General features: G+C 42.0%; 1 protein-coding gene across 4 annotated transcripts in view; it reads left to right on the forward strand.

Moving 5' to 3' along the window:
- Window positions 1-4,202: 4,202 nt before the first annotated feature.
- The window catches only part of slc24a4b (solute carrier family 24 member 4b), a 34,287-nt gene continuing 17,333 nt past the window's right edge, over window positions 4,203-21,156 (forward strand). For 2 of the 4 annotated variants that reach the window (XM_034899885.1, XM_034899886.1), the window contains exons 1-2: window positions 4,206-5,211; window positions 10,089-10,193. In XM_034899885.1, coding sequence (XP_034755776.1) covers window positions 5,049-5,211; window positions 10,089-10,193 — 268 coding nt within the window. In that variant the 5' untranslated portion in view covers window positions 4,206-5,048. Of the gene's footprint in view, window positions 5,212-10,088; window positions 10,194-21,156 lie in introns of all 4 variants that reach the window. The other 2 variants (XM_034899884.1, XM_034899883.1) reach the window with 2 other exon arrangements.

The raw sequence follows: 21,156 nt of genomic DNA on the forward strand, positions 1-21,156 counted from the left end.
TAACATTAGAGGCTAAAGACTACTGGTCATACAAGACCAAGAAAGGCTGTAGCCACAAAATCTTACAGTGTACTAAATTAAGTAAAAGTGCATTTTATGGTGTTAAAATAATTTGTAGTGGAAAGATTGTGTTATTTCTTGTCTTTAATTAAAATGCTAAGAAAAACTCCGAACATCTACAATTTAATGGATCTGGGAAATATGTATATATTTGCTGATGGAAGATTAGTCGATGTGATTGAAGGCTCCTGAACTGCTATGGACCATGTAGGGAGATTGTTTTCTCAACCAGAAAATTAAAATTCCGACTTCAGCTTGGAGAAATAACCTAATGGGACCTTTTGTGTTATGATATGCCGGGAACGATAGACCCAGTGCAGAGAGAAGGCGGAAGTTTTGTTGCTTGAGGATTTATTTCACAAAAACAGAACACAACACTAAAAAGAGTCCAGAAAACAACAGGCAAAAATTAATTCCAGAACCACAGAACAGGATCTCAAAACAAACTGTAACTCAAAGACAAAAGGTAGACTCCATACATGAACACACTAACAGAACCAAAAGGACCTGACAACAGACAAAGGGAACACAGAGACTTATGCGGCGTTCCAGGCAACTCGTAACTCGTGTTTTCACAACCTTCTACCTGTAAAAGTGCCCTGCAACGGCAGTCAAACCCTTAACACACTAAAGTGATCTCATACCAGATTGTTGTACTCCAAGTTACAGTTTTTGACGTCACACACACATAAACAACAATGGCGACCCCTGTTGATGCCTTTTCAAACCTTTTCAATGTGATAAGATAAGGTTTTTCGGTGTCCATGCTTTGAGATCTCCAGCACCTTTATTAGACACTTAAACAAATGTGCTAGCTTTGCACACAGTGCACTCCGCCTCCTACTTGGCCTGACCGGGATGGTGCATGGAAAGTTTTTTCTGAAGCTGTAAAGCTGCACTTCCGCCACGCATTTTCTATGCAATGCTGCTCCCTGTCTGATCTGCTCCGCTGTCTGATCTGCTCTGCTGTCTGATCTACTCCCTGTGTCCCGAGCCAACCACATGGCAGCCTCTCGGGATTTATGTCACGCAAAAAAGTACCGTAGTATTGTGTACAAAGCGCCAGTCAATTTAAGTACACGCTTATATTGGTCCCATGAAAATCAGGGAAAACCGGACATTTTAATGAATTTATAAACCTCCCCTGGACGCCCGGGACCGTACATAAAAGTGGACATGTCCGGGCAAAAGAGGACGTTTGGTCACCCTTTACAAACAAAATGTTAAGTAATTCCACACATTGCAATCAAAACAATACACATACCATTGTGTACTACTACAGGTTATGTTTATTAAATGAAGCCCAAAATACGTCGCAGAATAGAAATCGCTAGTATCAACTAGCGGCTAGCCACTAGCTAACGCTAACACTAGCTAAAAGGGTTGTGGTGACTTTGCCTGGAACGCTACCAAGTCTTGAGTTGTAAGTTGTAACTTACGGGCTAAAATCTTTGTCTGGAATGCAGCATAAATACACAGGGTATATGAGAAAACAAGGAAAGGGTGACACTAGGGCACAAGTGGAACACATTAAGAATGGGCAGACTAATCAAAAATTGCGGGAAAAGACAGGGAGTAAAACTAGACAAGTCCAGACAGAATAACAGACCAACCAAATGCCGGAGACAAATCAGGTTGAGGCAACAAAATCAGCTTTAATAGCAAAAGCTAAAGACAAGAAACACTAAACACTGGAGAGGTAAATACTAGGATATACCACACCAAAAACAAAACAATATCTTTCATTGAAACATTATGTAACCTGTTCCATGGTTTTGCCGAATCTTAATCACTGCAATAAACCAATGAATATACCACATGAATCATCAAAGCAATTATGGAGTTGAAAGCTGACATGAGCAGAGCTGAGTCAATTGTTGTGCAGCACTTACACACTTCATTAGTGATCTGCAGCACAGGGACATGATACAAACGTGGCATTTATATCTAACACATTTACAGTACACCGACTGCTCCTTTTGACATCTACCCACATTAGAACACTCTTACGGAGCCAATCTCTCACCGTCTGCCGGCAGCTAAACCCACGGTTCACACACACATTATCTCTGCTGCGGATCCGTGGCCATTCATTGGGTCCTGCAAGAGGCAAAGGAGGCCATGTATGTATGTTTGACCAAGCCAGGGAGTGTAAAGCAGTGGATAAATCTCTGTAAGCAGGCGCTGGCTCTGCTCCCCAATTGCCTGCCTGCTCTGTGGGCAGGGGCCTGGTCGGGACTAATCCCTTGGCATGGGCACGGGTCACACATGTTGTGTGTGTGTGTGTGTGTGTGTGTGTGTGTGTGTGTATGTGTGTGTGTGTGTGTATGTGTGTGTGTGAAGACCCAAGCTGCAGGATGAAGACAAGTCCTGGCAACAGATTCAGAACGCCCTGACTAATAACCTGCAACGCCTTCCATGCTTAACTAGCAGCCCTCACTACTTGAAAGTCTTGGATGCTCCTCAGAAATGAATGGTAATGTTTTTGGAGGTCTGGCTCGTACTGTACCAACAGGGACAGCCCTGATCTTACATAACCCCAGTCTGCAGAGAGATTGCGTCAGAGTGCGAGGCCTTTGACCCTAACATGCTGCTCAGTTTTTGCTGAAGTGGGCAGCAGTGGTGGCTGTAAAGGTTGACATGCTGTTTCAGTCTTGCCAACCTGTGTGTGTAGATTGACAGTTAAGGTGACCCACAGCAAGCCTGCAGGCAACAAGAGCAGCTTCTGCTCTGCAGTCTCACAAATCCCCCAACACGTACAGCATGAATGCTGTATGTAAATCCAAGAAAACATTGCACTCAAGTGTTAAAGGAATAGTATGACATCTGAGGAAATATGCCTATTTGCTTCCTTTCTGACAATTAGAAGAAAAGATTGACACTCCTCTCATGTTAAACTCCATCTGCCACCACCTTTGTAGAAAGCAAAAAAGTGAATTTCCCAAAATGTGGAACTACTTCTTGTAAGTGGAAACATCACCTGCTTTTAATTGAATGGGCCAAACTGTTAAAAGTTCAGTAATGGGAAGTGACTTAATTATTCCGGGAGCAGTTTATAAATACAGCTGGGTAATAAGAGAAGGGAGCTGCATTAGAGCAAACAGCAGGGCAGCAGGGCTTTTCCACCAACACTGCTGCAAAATTTACTTTTCAAACCACCAACTTTGAATCTCTCTCTTAAGGGAGGAAACGGTACCAGACAAATTTATATAATAGAGATAATATCTTGGCAATATCCATAAACTTAACCACAACATTAAATGACTCTATCATAATAACTCATATCAAAATATAACATCTCAAAATAAATCTATTCACACACTTATCTTAGCAAGTACATTTTGGTGTCCAGAGAATAGTACTGTCCAATTATTTCCTGTCACACAAAGTGACAGCTCTACAGCTAACACCAAATAATAGGTGAGCAAAGACACCTGAGCTTCACCAATCACACGGAGCCTCCAGGACAGGAGGTTTGAGTTGGTCTGTTGGGTGACACATTAGCAGGACTGCTAACTATCCAACCCTTATTAGGGGGTATAGTGGAGACTAAATCCAGTTCCACTCAGCATGTTAAGCTGACATATACATTTGGGGAATATCCATAACCTAAAAAGTAAAGTGAGGCACTTTCACATTAATGCTTGCAGAATTTTTTTCCCTAATAATGGTATATGTTGTCCTTCATCACAGAGTGCAGGACATATTTTACCCACATTTCATTTATTACTGCCACACTGACATAAAGGGCCCCATTACATTATTTACTGTGCAGGTTGTGTGAAGCAATTTTCTGAAGGGCAAAACGTAAATACCATTATAATCTTGGCAAAAAAAACTTTAGGCAATGAGGAATTATTTCATGGTTGTAGATTTGGAAGGGAGGGGGCCAGGCGCACATGAGCCTGAAGATCTATAACCTTAATTATTCAGCATGCTATCAAAATGAGGACAGCAGGTGAATAGGATGCCAGTTATTAGAGTGGCTGTGCTTGGGACTCAGGAAAATATGGGATTTGGTTTAATAACACAGCAGAGTACACGGTTTGATGTTGTTTGAGCAGCATGATAGGGCTTGCCTCGTCGCACAAACCAAACCAGTATCCTAGGTGTGATCTCAGAGCGACGCGCAAATAAGGTGAAAGATTTAAGGACTCGGAGTACAGAGTGTTCGATGATCAGCTTTTCGGAGGTTTCAATGTGGACAGCCTGGAGATAGAACAAGCTACGCGTGTGTTTTTTTTTTTTTTTTTTTTACTGGCTGTTTGCACATGCAGTCCTCGGGAAAGTTAAAGGGGCCCGGTCTCATTGGAGGGCGCATAGTAAGAGGGCAGCTGGAAGCAAAGGCAACTGATGGTCTTCTCTGATCAGCACGAAGTATTTTGCACTAAGGAGGAATTCATGGGAAGGGGGAGGCGCCCGAGCGAGGCGAGCGGCACGACTGCTGCCAGAATTTGACAATTAACCTTGATGAGCACAGATTGGTTTCACTTAACAGGCGCAGGTGCGTGGAGTTGGCGATACGGCGCAGCTGAGCGATTCCACGTTTCTGACTGTACGGTGACGCATTTTATGCCAAACAGAAACTACATGGAGAGAGGATTTTGCAGCAGATGATTTTGTTTGTCACGGGACAGGATACATGTGGCAATGGGAGCCGGTCCGATACCCATCCTCTCGCAGAATCCGAATTCAGAAGCAGTGCTATCTTGATTTGATTTGGAGATCTAGAGTCTTTAAGCTATATCGGAATTTGACCGCCGTGTCATTGCCCAGTCTGATATCCGGCAGCTGAAAGGCATCTTGTTAACGGCGAAGAGGAGAGGGGGGGGAGAAACTGTCCGCTTCACTACTCTCCATCTGCGCCCTGGACGGCATAAAATGAGGACGACATCCCGGCTGTCTTCCGTGTGAAGAGGCAAGTGGGGCGGCTGTTTCTTTGGCTGTTAAGGACGCAAAAATAGTGGCCGCCGGCCAAGCAGCGAAACATGGAGCGGGACGACACCGACACCGTGAGCGTGTCCAAAAAGACAATAATTTCAAAGATATTTAAAGTTCGCAAGAGGAGGGAGATGCTTTTCGTTCAGGTGTGCTTTATCTGCAGTGTCCTCTTCGTGGCGTGGAGCATGTCGGCGCTGTTGACCAAGACAGGTGAGTGGGGAGAGACTGCTGAGATGCACTGGGGCACAGAAAGCTGAGGACGTAGTGGAGGGGCTAAGAAATCTGCAGTGATCAGTTAGGCCAATTGCAATTATAGAGCATCGGTCACTAAACAAACAAATGTGCTTTATAAGAACATGGAACCAAAGCCATACAATTTCCTGTATTTATACACAGGAGCAGGTCCAAAATGAGTGTGGGGAGCTTTTGATTCTGGTTTTCTATCCATTTAAATTAAGTGTGTAGTTTGTATTAAAATGCAGTAGCCTAAATAGCCAATGCTGTGTTCTGTTTTGGGCTCAACACGCTCCGTAGAAAAAGTCAAACCTGCACATGTTGTCCAATTAGAGCATCGTGTTGTATCTCAATGTTGGACACATGCGTCTGTATGCCGCAGTGTGCGCGCCGTGGCAGTGGCACGTTTTTAATTCAAGAGGCAGACTGCTTCACATGCACGCAGCGATCGTCGGTCACACTACACCGGAGCTCAGGATGGTGGTTAATGCTGGCATCATCTCGTCTGGTCCGGGGCTTCTCACATCACCGCACACACTGATTCACCTCAACCACCCTCGAGCATCAGCACGCTTCCAGGTTCTGCATGGCCATCGAGGGATACGGATTTTACGCAGAGGCCACCGCCGACCATTTAAAGGGGGGGGGGGGGGGGGGGGGGGGGGGGGGGGGGGGGGGGTAAACTCTTGGCTGCCTTTGCTTGCTGAATGTTTCAGTAGTCATAGGTGATGCTCGAGGTGTGCGCTGAGCGAACTACTCACATGGCTGATCATATGCGTGTAGTTTCTTTTCCCCATGCAGGCGCGCGCACACACTCTCCAAACGGCATGCCCTCGCATGCACGCGAGTCAACTCTTACCGCAGGCCCGTGCAAACACTGACACACACAGCATCCCACACAGCCTCAAATACAGTTATGTAAACTATCAACCTTGACATTTTATCGGTGAAGAATATGTGACACACCAGTGGGATCAGAGGTTAACAGACGGAACACATCGTACAAGACAGTGCTGTTGGCATTAAGGGAACAACTGTGCAGCGGCAACAGGAATTTTGCAAACATTTCCTAGTGCAGGGAGCCTTTAAATCAGGAATTATTGCGTCTGGCTGAAAGCTGCTGCAGATTCACCACAACTACGGCCTGAGATCTCTAACTCATGTATCAGGAGTTTTATTAATTACATTAAAAACAACAAGAGGCTTAAAAGATTATTCTGGAATGATATCATACAGGCCAGTGCAAATCTCTTATCTCCAAAGGCAGGCACTGGGAGCCATTTAAGCCCCCCTCTGTCACTAATAGCTGGCCTTTTTTTCATTTAATCAAGTTCGCCTGACCCACACGCGGTGATGGTCATGTGGGGGTATTTGACTGAACGCTTTTTCTTGTGACTGTCAGCCCGGTTGACCAGAAGTGGTGGTGGGGTTTCGAGGTGACATGGATGAGGAGTGTTTGACGGAACCAGAGATCCCCTTTGAACCCACGAGACCTAAAGCTCACCATAATCAGATCTGCCTAACTGACTGGCTGTGGCCTTCTCATCTTTCATCCATCACAACAGTAACACACCTTTGTCATGTCACAGTTAAACCTGCACCTTGTTGTTTCTTGTCGTCCACCCCAATTTGATTGATAGTAGTGTGGGTGAGTGATGTTCTGAATTGTCCAGATGGATGGATTTGATGTACTACTAACTAAATTGTTATATTTCCATAAAGAGGGGTGGGGGACTCAGCAATGTCATGCATGCTGATGGACCTGCTGGGTATAGGTGATGGTGTTGCGCGTGGGGGACTAGAACAGGGGTTTATGAGAAGCAGGGCTCAGCTCTGACAAGTAGCTGCAGCAGACTGATGGTGATGGGTGGGGAGGGAGCAACAGGAATGTGAATAATCCTAGAAGGGGAGAACTCCACAAAAAGATTGATGGTTGTCCTTGGTCCATCTCCCGGCTGACCTGATTGGACAGAACTGGAGTATGACATTATCACTGTGCTATTGTTTGCACACTCTTGTCTCCCTCTGCTACTCGATTTAGTCTGATAGACGTGTATTCACAGCCTCTTCATCCCATTGAGTTAATTTCTTTGTTTCTGCTCCAAGACGGCGAGTAGACTTGGTCTCTTTAATGTCACTGAAGTTGTCAGAATTAATTTAGGATGGCCTTATTGCTTTGTTTATACCAAGCAATGTAACGCACATAAAATTGGCTTATCTATAAAGTAAAGGCACACAAAAAGTGTACCAGTAATGCTGAGCGGTTTTCAGATCTAGTCATATAGGCCTGCAACTTGAAATGGTTTTCAGTATTTTTTTTTTATGTAGTCAGAAAACGTAATAGTCACAAACAGCACACTGGGACATAAGAACGTGTCCCAGGAACCTAAAAACTGGAGGGAGGGAGACAAAACACATGCAGAAATAAACGGACACAAGCCAAGGGACCATACACAAACAAAAGAAAAGTCATTATTTATCTGAATTTTTAATTTATTTATATGAATCGTAAAACAGTGGAAAATGTTATCTTTTATAAGACTCTATAGAGCTTGTGACAATATCATCAGATGTTTTGTTTGGTCTCTAATTATTTACGACTAATTAAGACTTAAAAACCAGCCAACATTCACATTACGAGACAATAATTGGCTATTTTTGTTTGGAAAAATAGCTTAAAAAATGAATCCATCTAAACTTAAACTGTAAAACATCAATGAGTAACAAATATGTATCCCACATTCTGAGACCCCCAGAGTGACCTCCAGTTGTTGAACTTATAGCCAAAGGAATACATAAACCTAAAGAGTGGACATTTTTAAGCTATAAAAAACAAATGTTTTGTAATTCTTTACTAACGCAAAGGCGAGTGATTCTTGGCTCGTGTTTTGTCGACCAGAAGCTACAGAAAAATTGTGAGTACAGAAGAACATGAAGAATAAGACGATTAATCACGCAAGTCATGCCCACAACAGACTGCAGCCCTCATTGTATTTGTCCAGAAGTAGTGACAGAATCCCGCCTTCATTGTTTTTCCTGTTTCAGATGCTTGGCGGGGAGCATGCAGTTCAAAAAATGGCCCATGTTCATAACACGCACGCACATGCATGCAGTCTTCCTCCAGGAAACCTCATAGAATCTTTGTTTGTAAAAAGATGTTATAGTTGTGGTCAAGTGATTCTACACAACAGCCTGGAGACATTGAATTGAGATGGACTGTCATGTATATGTCCCCCCCCCCCCCAAATATGAATAGTCCACCGCGTCCAAACCAGTTTGTGTAAATGTAAAATGCCCCATGTGATCTACACATGATTCTTTTGTGTATGCCAAAAGTGATCATCTCTTGGCACAGTGTCCATGTCTCCATGCCCTCCCCTGGCCTCACATTGGATAGTGTTGTATTTTGAGCATTGCTACAATAAAATAAAACAAACGGGGGAGACCAGAGACTGTAAGAAACTTGGCTGCTTGGTGAGGTGGAACACGTTGAAAGCGATGACTGGATGGTTTGGTCTTTTGGAGTGGAGAGCTGTGGGAAGCAGCTGCAGTCGCCTTGTGTACAATCTGTTTGTCCAGTGCCTGCCGATCGTCATGCTGTTTAACTCTACTAGATTAAAAGCCATTTAGTGAAGACCTGTATGTGCACCAAAAGTACCCTCTAGGTTCAGGTAACTGCCCTGAGGAAAAACACTGACTGGAAGGTTGAAGAGTAGAAAATGAGTATCGGTGACTAAACATTTAATTGACTAACATTGTCAGGTTGCGTTTGGCCAGAAACGACTCAAAGATGGGCTGCTCACTTTCACATTAAAACACGTTCTAAAGGTTTAAACGTGTTTAGTTTGTTCACTATACTCATCAAAATTATTACTGCTTTAAATTTGAAAAAGATGTGTACGCAGGACCATTTCTAATTTACTCCAACGCTAGTAGTCCTTTAATTGATTAGTCAACATATTCATCCAATTGTCAAACTGTTTGTTTCTTCGTTTCTTTCAAGCAAAATTTCCACAAATTCTGGAATTGCCAAATGTATTTTCTTTTTAAAGGGTCAGTGTTCTTAAATACGTTACCCTTAAACTAGTAGGTGTCTCCTTGTCTTCACCTTTTACTTCTGCTGAATCTCTGCCAGAGGAGGAATTGGCCTCCTGAGACTAGTGATCCTGGACACATTCACATGGTCAGGGAGACGCTGAAGATCATGTGTCCAATGCCTGCTACAGTCTTTCGCAACCATTCCAACAAAAAGCCACACCGAGGTAGTCTGAACAACACAGACCAATTGTCCTCAGGGTATTCCCCAGGGGTCGGCTCATAATTGCATATACATGCATTACTGTTTAATCATCCTGCACTGCTTTGCCAATTCATTACATTTGTGTGTTGGCATTTTATGAAAATTGCAAATTTAAAATGCCGCTCAGCTCGTTACGATTTTACATAATAGATTTGGGACAGTTATTTTATGTCCTCATTATAGAGGCTTAAGAGCAGTTTAATGAAACTTGTGCACTCCATCTCGAAACATAATGGCACAGCAGCTGCATGTTGTGCTTTTGCGGCCGTCGAATGAAAATGTCAAATCTAAATAAACAAACTTTTAAGGGATTAAAGATAAGAGAACCTTGTTTGGATTAATGTCAGTGATCATGGATGAGTTGGGCCTTGAAACATGTGCAAGAGGGGCATGATAGTTTGGATTGCAGTTTTATACATTGTGCAAAATAGTTTGAGGTTTCCCCGGGGCAAAAGAAACCTTAACCACCAACATGTGCCGGGAACTTTTGTGCTTCATTACTTTATTGGTAATGAATGTATGATGAGCGGCGGTGTTTTGTTTTCTGTTGCAGGCCATGGGATGTTAGTGGAGGGACATCCGGACTCTGAACACTGGGGAAGACGGCTAATGGCTTCAGTAGGAGACAACGAAACGGAGCAGAACTGTTCAGCGCCAGGTATGCTATGAGATTAAAGCTGCATTGACTAACTTTTAAATTAACAAGGAATTTAAATGACTGTAATGTGAAAGAGGTCCCTCCATAAAGATGGACCAAAATTGAATTATCACTTGACTGTGCAGTTTTCCCCAGCTCCACAGAGCATTTAGTGTCTTTCAGTGTGTTGTTTTGGTTTCACGTCCCCGCAATAAAAACACCATGAATAGCCCACTATACGCTACTTTCCCATCACCAAAAGCAGAAAATCCAAAGTTGGCAACTATCTGGTAGATGTGGTGGAGCATTTAGAAGCTAGAGAGCCAGATGTTTCTCTCGGGACCTCACAGCCCAAAACAAGAGTGAATCTTTGACTTGGATCAGTCAGGCAGACAGAAACACAACTTGTAATGAATGTAAACGTAGCTCCATGTCTGCTGGATGTATACGTAGGCAACTGTATTTCATAGCATTGTCAACAGTTGTCAACACTGTTTATGGCTTGTTCTTTAAATTGTTTTCTGCCAATGACAGTCAAGATCTCCTTACTGTTTACATCCTTATGTACCATCTCCTTACAAATCTATATCAAGACACATTAAGCCAGGGAATTCTTTTTCTAATTACAGTCATTATATATTCTTAGAAGAATGAATGACTATCTTTAGTGGATTCTCCACTAAGTGATAACTGATAGTTTGAGGATTATTAAATACACAAACTATGGGTGAACCCTAAACGGTTGTTGTTCAAAGACAAACAGGGTTTGCGTGCAGTTTAGTGTCCCAAATTCCATTTGTTCCATTTTAATTCCAAATAGGCATTTGACCTTGAGTGGTTGCATTTAAAAATAGCTGATTGGTCAGTGGGTAGGACCTGTGCAAATGAGGTGAGGTTAAGGGAAATTAGGGACACTCAACTGCACACATACCAACAAACATACATTAACTGTAGGAAAAACGCAGTTTGTAGTTGATGTGCTGCCTTGATTAACCTCCTTCGTGGGCCTCTATTCTGACTCAGTTTGGCTCACTTGCGCTGCAATAAGCACTGAAAGGGCTTTTAAAAGATTCAGGTATTGATTGCGTTAGAGCATCTTTGGTACACTTAAAGGAAGCGGCATTCTCTATAATTAGTTAGACTGCTGACAGTTCCACTGACACTGCTGCATCAGGCAACGATGACATTAAAGATACGTTTTCATGATATTTGATTGAAATGTACTGGCAACAATGGTCATGTCCTTTGAATTGCCTCGTGTTTTAGAACCACTGGCGCGAGAGGTTTAGTATAATTGTGTTTTCATGATAAATGTATGTACAGTACTTCTGGTACGGTGATATTAATTTGCTGTACAGGATTTGGGATTTAGCTACCTGCTCTTAAAGTCATAAAGTGAAAATCTATATGGAAAGGAGACATGTTGAAGGATTATTAGTTTATTTTTTAAATTTTTTTTTAAAGCCTGAGAAGCCCTGTTGAGAATTGTTTTGCTAAATTAAGTGCAATTCAATATGGGATTTGTGTTTGGCTAACACACAGAGGATGACACCAGGGCTCAGACAATTTATGATTTAATTAAAGAAATTACCATTTTTGAGTTTTTTTCGTTTGTGTGGCATTGCATGTGACCCAGGACGGACTAACTGGCTAGTTTTTCATTGCTGGTCACAGTAGGCAGAATCCCTCAGGGATTAGTTCATCATTGGTGCTGTGACCTGCAGTTTTTATATATAAACAAGTAAAACAAACACTGAATTAGAAAAAGTTTACACTGAAATGGTCACAATGCAAAATGACAAGTTTTTTGGGCTTTAAATTTCCTCTTAATCCTCCAGTTTTTTTGTTTTTTTTTCCAGTCATGTCTTCTGCACCGGAGGTACCAGACTGTACCTCACATTCCACACATTTCTCATCGGCTCTAGTCCTCCTTTTTTGATCCTTCCACTGCTCTGCCTCTTCACTGTGAGCCGATCATATGACTTGTTGTTCTTGGGTCTTGGTCTCGTGAATAATCCTGTCACGCATGCATATTTCTGGCCCCTCAGCTGATCATTGACTTTGTTTTGCCCAGTTGTGTGCAGTTTGAGGGACTCTGAGTATAGCTGTGCATACTCTCATATAGAAGCAAAGCATTTTCACAAAGTCATTTAGGCTTCTAGGCCAAAACTCTTCAAAGAAGGGGGCAGGGGTTGACAACTAAAACTATTGTCATAAAGTGTCAAAGATATCCAAAGTCCCTCGAGAAAATTTACATTTATTGCAACAAGTTGTTTTTTTTTTTGCTAGGATAAAATCCCTCAATGATCTAAAATGCCATTGTTCATAGACATGAGTTTAGAGAAACTGCCATATTTTTCAATATTGAAGTCTCCATTCTCATGCACCCAGTTTTCCCAGGGAGTCTGAATCAGAATGGATGTTCACGGTCTGTGGGGGAAGTCACATCTTTCTACAATGAATAACTTGTTTACCATCTAAACATTAGTCGTGAACTGAATAGACGTCTTAGTTCACAATTCTCACAATGAGTGAAAAACACGTTTTGTAATAACGGATCTGTGTTTGTCCGGATTCCCTGTGCAGTTGTTTGTCTGTCTGGAACTGGTGTGCACCCCTCCAGGGAAAAGCAGCACTTGCCGTGGATGGACCCCGGCTCGACCGGATGGGAATTACTATCGGAGGCTTTTTTTTTTTTTTTTTTTATCGGTGTATGCAACATCTGGAGCTCAGTTTAATTATGCCGCTGTTTGTGGGCTGCATAGATTACACTCAGCCCGCTTTGGGCTCTCTACCTTTGCTTTATCATCATTGGTGTGATCAGCGAGGGAGCCCTTTTCCCTAGGTTCACAAGATGCTAATGTTGTCTTGCTTGTCCTGAGACTTGTGCTGCTAAATCAGCCGTTCATCATAAATGCCTCTTTAATTGGCTTTTCATTAATAACTCCTGGAAAACACGTTCTGTTCAAGATGTTTTTTTTTTTTGTTTTTTTTTTTGGCGCTCCAGCTCAATCCACAAAAGTACGGTGGCCGAAACGGGCAACACACTGCAACTTCATGACACGCGCAAAAAGATGAAACGCAAGCAAATTAAGAAAACCTCTTGATAAATTTGACAACACAATGCCAAAAAAAAGCACACAAACCCTGAAAACAAATGCAACAAGAAACTGATGCATCCAGATTCCATAATGGAAGTTCTAGCAAGCGCTTAGTGGAACAGCTTGATTTTTGACCCCACAGGGAGCAAGCGCTCTGCCTTTTTATTACCACGAGTTTACAGTTTATGACACGTCTCTGCCTATTGAGTATTACATGTGACCTGAGCCAATAAACCAAATGAGAGAAAAGATAGTGGTGCTCATAAGTGTGTGAACCCATGCTAAATTGGAGTGAAAGGAGTAATAAAAGAAACATATTTTTAGAAATAATTGGAATGCCTTTAGAAAATTTAGAAAAATTCAACCTTAAGGGCACCTATTTTCTTTGAACGAATGATTATTGTAGGCTAGGGTTGAAGGATATTTTTTGTAATGCCGTATAAACAATATTTGTTCAATCTTTACAATCATCCCCTGAAAGAAACAATGCGTCCGTCCGTCTCAACTAACGCGGTTTGGAGCCGCAACACTGAAAACGTAACGCTAATCTACTACAGAAGTGTGTCTGATCTAACATCATTTACACAGATTTAATTGTTTATGGATATCTTTGTTGCTAGTGCGTGTGACATGCAGGTCTGATCAATTTATCAAAAAAGCTGGGCTCGCTAGTCGACCACAACCTAAAAATTTAGAGGAAGCAACATGCAGTCGTTGTCATACATGTTAGCCGTGATAGTATTATATGAATACAATAGTGCCATGCTAGTCAACTATTGTATTTCAACCCACTTGCACTTACTTGCTTTGGTGTTTGTAAAGCATGAAAGTTTATCGTAGTTACTCTTCTATGTAGATGCACTACCCTACAAAATCACTGCAGTAGTTGAGATTGATTTATTTCCAAATACATTTGTCAGCTTTTAAAGATTTCTTTTTATATTGCAGGAAAAAAATGCAATGTCAGTTTAACATCGTGCAGGCCTAATGCATTGTGAATGAATAAATGTTCCGCCTTATAATAGAGGGGGCATAAGTATGCACCACCCTATGTTAAATTCCCATAGAGGCAGGCAGATTTTTATTTTAAAAGGCCAGTTATTTCATGGATCCAGGAAACTATGCATCCTGATAAAGTTCCCTTGGCTTTTGGAATTGAAATAGCCCCACATCATTATCAGTTGTGTAATCTGGATGCGGGGGGTGTTGCATTTGTTTTCGGACTTTGTGCTTTTCTTTTTGCATCGTTTCTGTATTTGCAGCGTGTTTTCCTTAATGCCGATGCGCGTGTGTGTGTGTGTGTGGTGCATTTACCCCTGTTGGCAACCGTACAAGAGGCTAAATCACACTACAAGAGGCTGGTACTTTTGTCTAACATCACGTGAAGCGCATGAGTCACATCACCCCTTGAGATACATTTCCACTGTAGCAGTCCCATGACAAATGGCACTCTTAATTTTTATTGACCTAAATTTAACAAAGTTGCAATAACTTGAATAGAACCTAGCTGGCTAGAAATTCCGTTTAATAAAAAACAAAAAGTGTTTTTGAATTTACATGTTATTAGCTCTTCAAGCCTGTGTGAGCGGTGTGATCAGAGATGCATGTTAGCGGTTTGACTTGAGGTTACTTGGGACAAAATATTCTGTTTGAATGTGGGGTCGACTGATGAAATGAAAATTGGGAGAGGGGGCAGAGCACCGTTCTGTAGGAGGAATAGTTTTTAATAAAGGTGCTGCACTGCAAACTATTTGGTTCTTACCAAGATAGAAAAAACGTGTTTAACATTACACTATAATCTTAAATCAAGCAAGCTTGCCAAGTGAAATTATCTTGCTTCATGGACAGATAATTTCACTTGTTTGAGCACGTTTTCCCTCAGATTTAGTTTTTTTTTTATTTTTTATTTTTTTTAATCTTTTTAGATACCCGTTTTTCGCAGGGTGTTTATGGCATATATTGAAAACTCCCACTTGAGTGGCGTAATTGGCCAAACTGAAGTAGACAAGTAGGCTTAAGTGAAAGGTTTTGGCTTGGTTGGTACTATGAATTAATCTGACGGGATTTGATTGTAGTGGTTGTAGATATGGCCCTAATCTGCTCCCGGGCAGGGAGTGCACATGTTGCGTGTTAGCCTTGAAAAGTGACGTAGGTGAGGAGGAACAGTTGATAAAAGCGTAAGCGTCATCACCCCTGCAAAAACTTGCACTGTTGATTTAATGTAAATATATATTGGTGAGTTCTGCTGTTGGTGAAAAAGAGGCAGAAAACAAGGGGATGGACTATTCAGCGTTTAATTTGGCGGGGGAAATCTGGTGGCAACATGAGGGGTAAATCTGCTAGTCTGTGGCAGCCAGTCCTTGTTGGAGTGCAGGTTTGTCAACTCCAGGGAAACACCAGAAGAAGGCTTTTTAAAAGGGAATTACACAAACTGGGATTATGCTGCTGTGCATAATGGAAACTGACCTCGCTTTGCAGCTCGCTTGCATGCCAACTGTGGAACAATGCAGCGGAGAGGGGGAGCGCAGGCACGAGCACCTGCACAGAGCACTTTCCATGGTGCACAGTTCAAACATGCCTGATCTCCTCGTGTATTCACTCATTCACATTCTGACCTGCTTCAGATTTGCAGCCTGGTTGTTACACAAATGTTCATTCTGTTCCTTTTGGCAAGAACTGTTTTTTTTTTTTTAATTCACAATCCGACTAGAAAGGCCATTTTAGCCGGTTTAAAGGCATATAGTTGCAGCAGCAAGGTAGCTCGGCTTGCATTGTTGTAACGGAGCCATACTTCCCGCTGAAGAAGCTGTTTAGCTATTTCTCCTGTACACATCTGAATGCGTACGTCTCACAGCAGCGGCCCAGTAAAGATTATTGAACCAGGAGTCTTCTGGTCCACCAGCCTGGCCTCATTCAACAGCCTGAATGCTTACGCTCGTAAACAGTCACATAAAGGCTGAGGGGATTTCACGGAAAAAGTAGAAGTGTAATTGTTATGAAAGTGTGTTGATGCTGGTGATATTTCATGTGTTTATATATTGAGCTTTCAAATTGTGAAATATCCCTTTTGAATGACCTGGCCGGTTTGTGGGTCGGTTGTCTAGCATTGCTAGAACTATCTCTACACTAGTGTGGAGTGAGGTCTGGCTACACAACACATACATTCTGGCTTGTTTTCATTAATTTAAAACGGTCATTACCGTCTTGGGCAGCGCTAAGCTCTAGACACAGTAACGGTGGCTCTGAAAGGAACTGGTTTTGGTGGAACATTGGCACCGTGCCAAAGAAAACGTCAAATATTAAATGAAGTTAACTGTTCACACAACAGTACTGTGAGCTGTTACCGGTAAATTGGTTACAAACATGGTTAAATCGCCGTGTGTACTTCATCCAAAACCATCGGTCCCAAACATCTCGGATAGGAAAGGCCGTATACACAATATTGGTAAAACTTGACAATCATCCCCTGAAAGAACCAAACAGGCATACCTTGTTGCACAATGCAAATTTTCTTAAACTTGCTATTGTCGGCGTGTAGCTTGCTACCTTGAAGTTGGTCCTTTTCAGGAGTGAAAAGTTTGAGAATGCTAACACGCAAAAGGTGAGGGACATGCTGCACGTGAACGTGCAATTATCCTGGAAATGGCATTGTACCATTGATCCAAACTAGGCTCCATCTGACTCAGATTGTTTTTTTTTCTCTATCAGAATGATCTATTTTTAAGATCTACTAGACACAAGATTGTAAAAACATTCTTTGCATGGCTCCATCTCAAGCCTTTTTGTTGTTGTTGCCCAGGCCACCACAGTTGGGGTGTTGGGTGGAGGCTGGTCTGCGCTGGGCACGCGGTCCTGCCAGTCCTATCTTTGGGACAACAGACGGCACCCGATACTGAGCTCAATTATGTAACCGTGTAAGATTTGGAATATTACCAGATTATGGAATTATAATTGCTCAAATATAAAGATGGACATGCTCTGGCTTTAAGTCAACCTTAATTTGACGTATTAAAGCCAGGGAATGTTGGCTAACTTTTTTTTTTTTTGTACATTACAAGAGACTTGTGGCCTGTGAGACAATATATGTAGACTACTTAAAAAAAAAATGTTCACTGAATTTAGAATTTTGATGTCACTCATTAAAATAATGTAATTAGCAATTGCCAAATGTATAGAAAACAAAGTAAGAAAACGGTGAAACTTTTACTCACTAAATCTTTAAGTAAATTACTTCCACCAACCTGAGTGAACTGGGCCTAACACATAAAGTTGAATATTACGACACTTTTTTTTGTGAAAAATTGCAGTCCTGTGCAAATGGCAGAGCGTTTCTTTATGGCCCTCTGTGCACACTGAAGTCTCCATTATTAACTTTATGATTTATATTTTAATCTTGCAAGGGAGCGCTGAAGTAAAATACACCTTGGGCGAGAAAACAAAAGGAAGAAGTCAAACCAGTCTTCTCTGACCCTTAATCATTTTCATACTGTCCCTGATCTTACACTTAATGAAGTAATAGCAGCGCTGCGCCCCATAAAATCCTCCCAACACTTCTTGTGAGAACTCTGTGTAGACTTGATATTACTTCTGGGGTTGATGAGATGAGAACGAGGGGGTTGGGGGAGATGGATGAACAAAAGTCTTGCCAGTAATTTCTTTGCGTGTGCGGCACAGTCAGGTGTCCAAACAGGATTCCAGGGTTTATTTTTAGATTTTGTAGCTCAGCATATGAAGAGATGCTCTTGCTCGCTTCCTTGTTGCCTTCAACAAAGACAGCAGTCCCGCGGAAAAGAGAACCGCAGCATGGATAGAAGTGAAAAGAACACCCTTTATTCCAACCGCAGCTTGCTTGGCAAAATCTTTAACATATTCATCTGAAGGATTAGAATTTGTAACTAATGACAAATTTGTGAGTGACATTTGGTTCAAGATACCAACTATTTACACATTTGTACATGTGCGTAGGTCCCACTGTATTTTATGATAAATTGAGGCTGTAACGTTTTTTAAATGGCAAATTATACATGTGCACATCAACTTTAAAAGAAAAGCAATGTCTAACCAAGATGCAAGTATTCATGATATAATTACATAAAATGGTTAAAACAAGCCAACTCTTAAGAGCTGAAACAATCGATTGATCGGTTAGTCGACTGACCGAATTAGGCCGCTACCATTTGAATCTTTTTATTACATTTTTTTTTTTTTTGTCAGGCGACACAATAAAGGATGGCACCTTGAGCTTTAGGAAATTGTCGAAGACCAAACAATCAATTAATTAATGGAGAATACATTTTTTGTGTTGATCAATAATTAAACTTTTTGCATTCGTGACGCTGAAACCTGCAAATATATGGTCATTTTTGCTCTAATTGAGTTCACATTTGTTCTGTCAACTAATAACAAATGTGCCTTCTCCAATTTTATTTCCTCAATTTCTGTAAAAATGACACCCAATTCCACTGAGCTACATATTCTTTCTGATATCTATTTATAGGCCTCATTTGAGATGCATCACTTAAGCAATCCGTCTGTCCCTCTCCTTTGTGTACGTCCTGTCCTTGTGTGAGAAAGGGCTGTGAAAGCATGTTCGCGTCCTGTTTGACCTCTACAGGGAGGAGGCCCAGGCGACCCCTGTAGACGCTGTGTGGCTGAATGTTCACAGTTTTGGGAGGTGACCCATACCTGCCTGTCATCTCTCTGCTGGCGCCCTTTAAAACACCTCTTGCAATCGCCTATTTTTAACTCTCTCTCTCTCAGCCAGACTGAGCCTGCCTGACCGTAGCAGGGGCAAAGGGCGGAACATGTAACCAAAGCACATTGGATGGTGATGGCATGTAATTGATTCATGGCAGACCTGCAGCTTTGGAAGCAGGAGGTGAAAAGGCTCAGGACACATGGCTTTTGTTTTTTTCCGAAGCTTGACAGGCAACATTTAGCTGCTAGAATAATGTGTGGTTATGGGGCTGTTTGTCTATGTATCAGGAATTTAGCAGACTATATTGGCATCAGTTTGTTTCCAGTCACCTCTCTGAGGACACGGCTTACAAATCTTTAATTGATTGCGACTTTGCTTGAGGCAGTCGGCTTTCTGACACGTTTCGTTCAGCACGTAAACCTGTCAGAAATGAAATGAGCTAAAGCTGCCTGCCAGTCTCTGTTGCTGTAAGATATCAATGTCAGCCAGGTGTTATCCAGTTTCTCATTAAATTTTAAGGTCATAACACATTACTCATACTTTTAATATTATTTTGTCCTAATCAGATGCATTTACTGTCGTAAAGGCAGCCTTAGTACTTCAGAGAGACACCAACTCTTAGAAATCAAGGCCGGATTAGCTTGTGTCCCACAGAAGCAAAGAGCCACGACACAAAGCAACGCCAACGATACCTCTGGTAAAGATAATGGGTCGGATGAGACATGGATATCCAAATTTTACCACGTTTCCATATGTGATGTAACTGAGTGAAATCCAGGAGGCGTGCAGTTGATTAAGTGGGCTTGGACTACTGTACATACTGTGGAGTGTTTTGATTTGCCTGTGCAGTGTTCCAAACGCTGCACTGATTCACTCATGTGTGCACACCATCGAATATCATAAAAACAGGCAACGGTGAGGTTAGGACAGATGCCGTGACAAGTCTCAGGTGAGCACTGTTCCGCTTCACTAGTCCATATGTGGCAAGGGCCCCAAAACTCTCTTTTTTTTCAGTTGTAAACGGCATCATTCTGCATGCTCAATCGACAGCATTGTATTTTCATATTTTGGTTTGTGTTTTTCCAAAAGTACTATGCATAAGGAGCACGTATCGCAAAGCAGTCCATCAATTTTTTTTGGAGGGGGGGGGCTTTTATTGGATTGGACAGCTAAGACAGGAATGTTGGGGAAAGAAGGGAACGTCATGCAGCAAAGGGCCACGGTCGGAACTGTAGCCGGGCCGCTGCGGTAATGACATGAGCATTGGTACATTGGGCACGTGTTCAACTAGGTGAGTAAATTAACTTTTATTTTTACAATTGAGCGCACACTTCTTAATGCAAATAACATTGAAACATTCTATTATTGATGGCCTATATCAAAGGCAAAATTCAATGTAGACAAGGCAGGCAGCAGCTTTGTGTGGACACCAGACACTTGTTTATTGCAGCACTTCAGTGAGGTAGCAGTCACACACAGGTAGGGTAGGTGTGTGGGCTTGGGGGGGTAAGCTACTTTATATACAGCTCTCAGAGCAGCCAGTGAAACGTGTATAACTGTTAAATTTTATTTTCGTCATTAGCATGTAGGATAGTTTGTTGTGAAGCTCTGCAGCTGCACGCCCGTTGATGCTGTTCACCCCGCTTGCAGGAACACGTTTCAGACACAGGCGACAAACTCAAAATAACACAAAGAATGCAACCTTGTTTGTTCTCAAAGGAACATATTACATACAGATAATACATGCTGCTAGATGATCACCTCTTCACCATAGGCAATTTTAAAGTTTGCAAAATAAAAATCCTCCTCCCTTCTGTTTGTGTAATAAAACCTGTACATGGACTTCAATGGGTTTATTCAAAGACTCTTTTATCTCACAATGCAAGGCATGCCCTCTAGATTTACATTTATACTTGGGAAGGACTATAATTCTACGTCACTTTATCGCTTATTATGCAAGTATAACTTTGAGTTGCATATGAAAGTACCCTGTTGGTGGTTCAGGTGAAACTCATTTCCTGCGAGAGGTTGTGCCATAGACTTGCCGTTAACCCCCAGGTCGATTTTTAAAATGTTTGCAGGAATTTGAACTGTAGCTTAGAGATAGCTGTGGCTTGTCTAAGCATTTTGCTAGTTATGTTGCAGGCCTGTTTCAAGGAGAGACGAGATGTGAGCCTGCAGTTCA

This window comes from Etheostoma cragini, chromosome 18 (genome assembly GCF_013103735.1).
Source record: "Etheostoma cragini isolate CJK2018 chromosome 18, CSU_Ecrag_1.0, whole genome shotgun sequence".
Lineage (NCBI taxonomy): Eukaryota > Metazoa > Chordata > Actinopteri > Perciformes > Percidae > Etheostoma > Etheostoma cragini.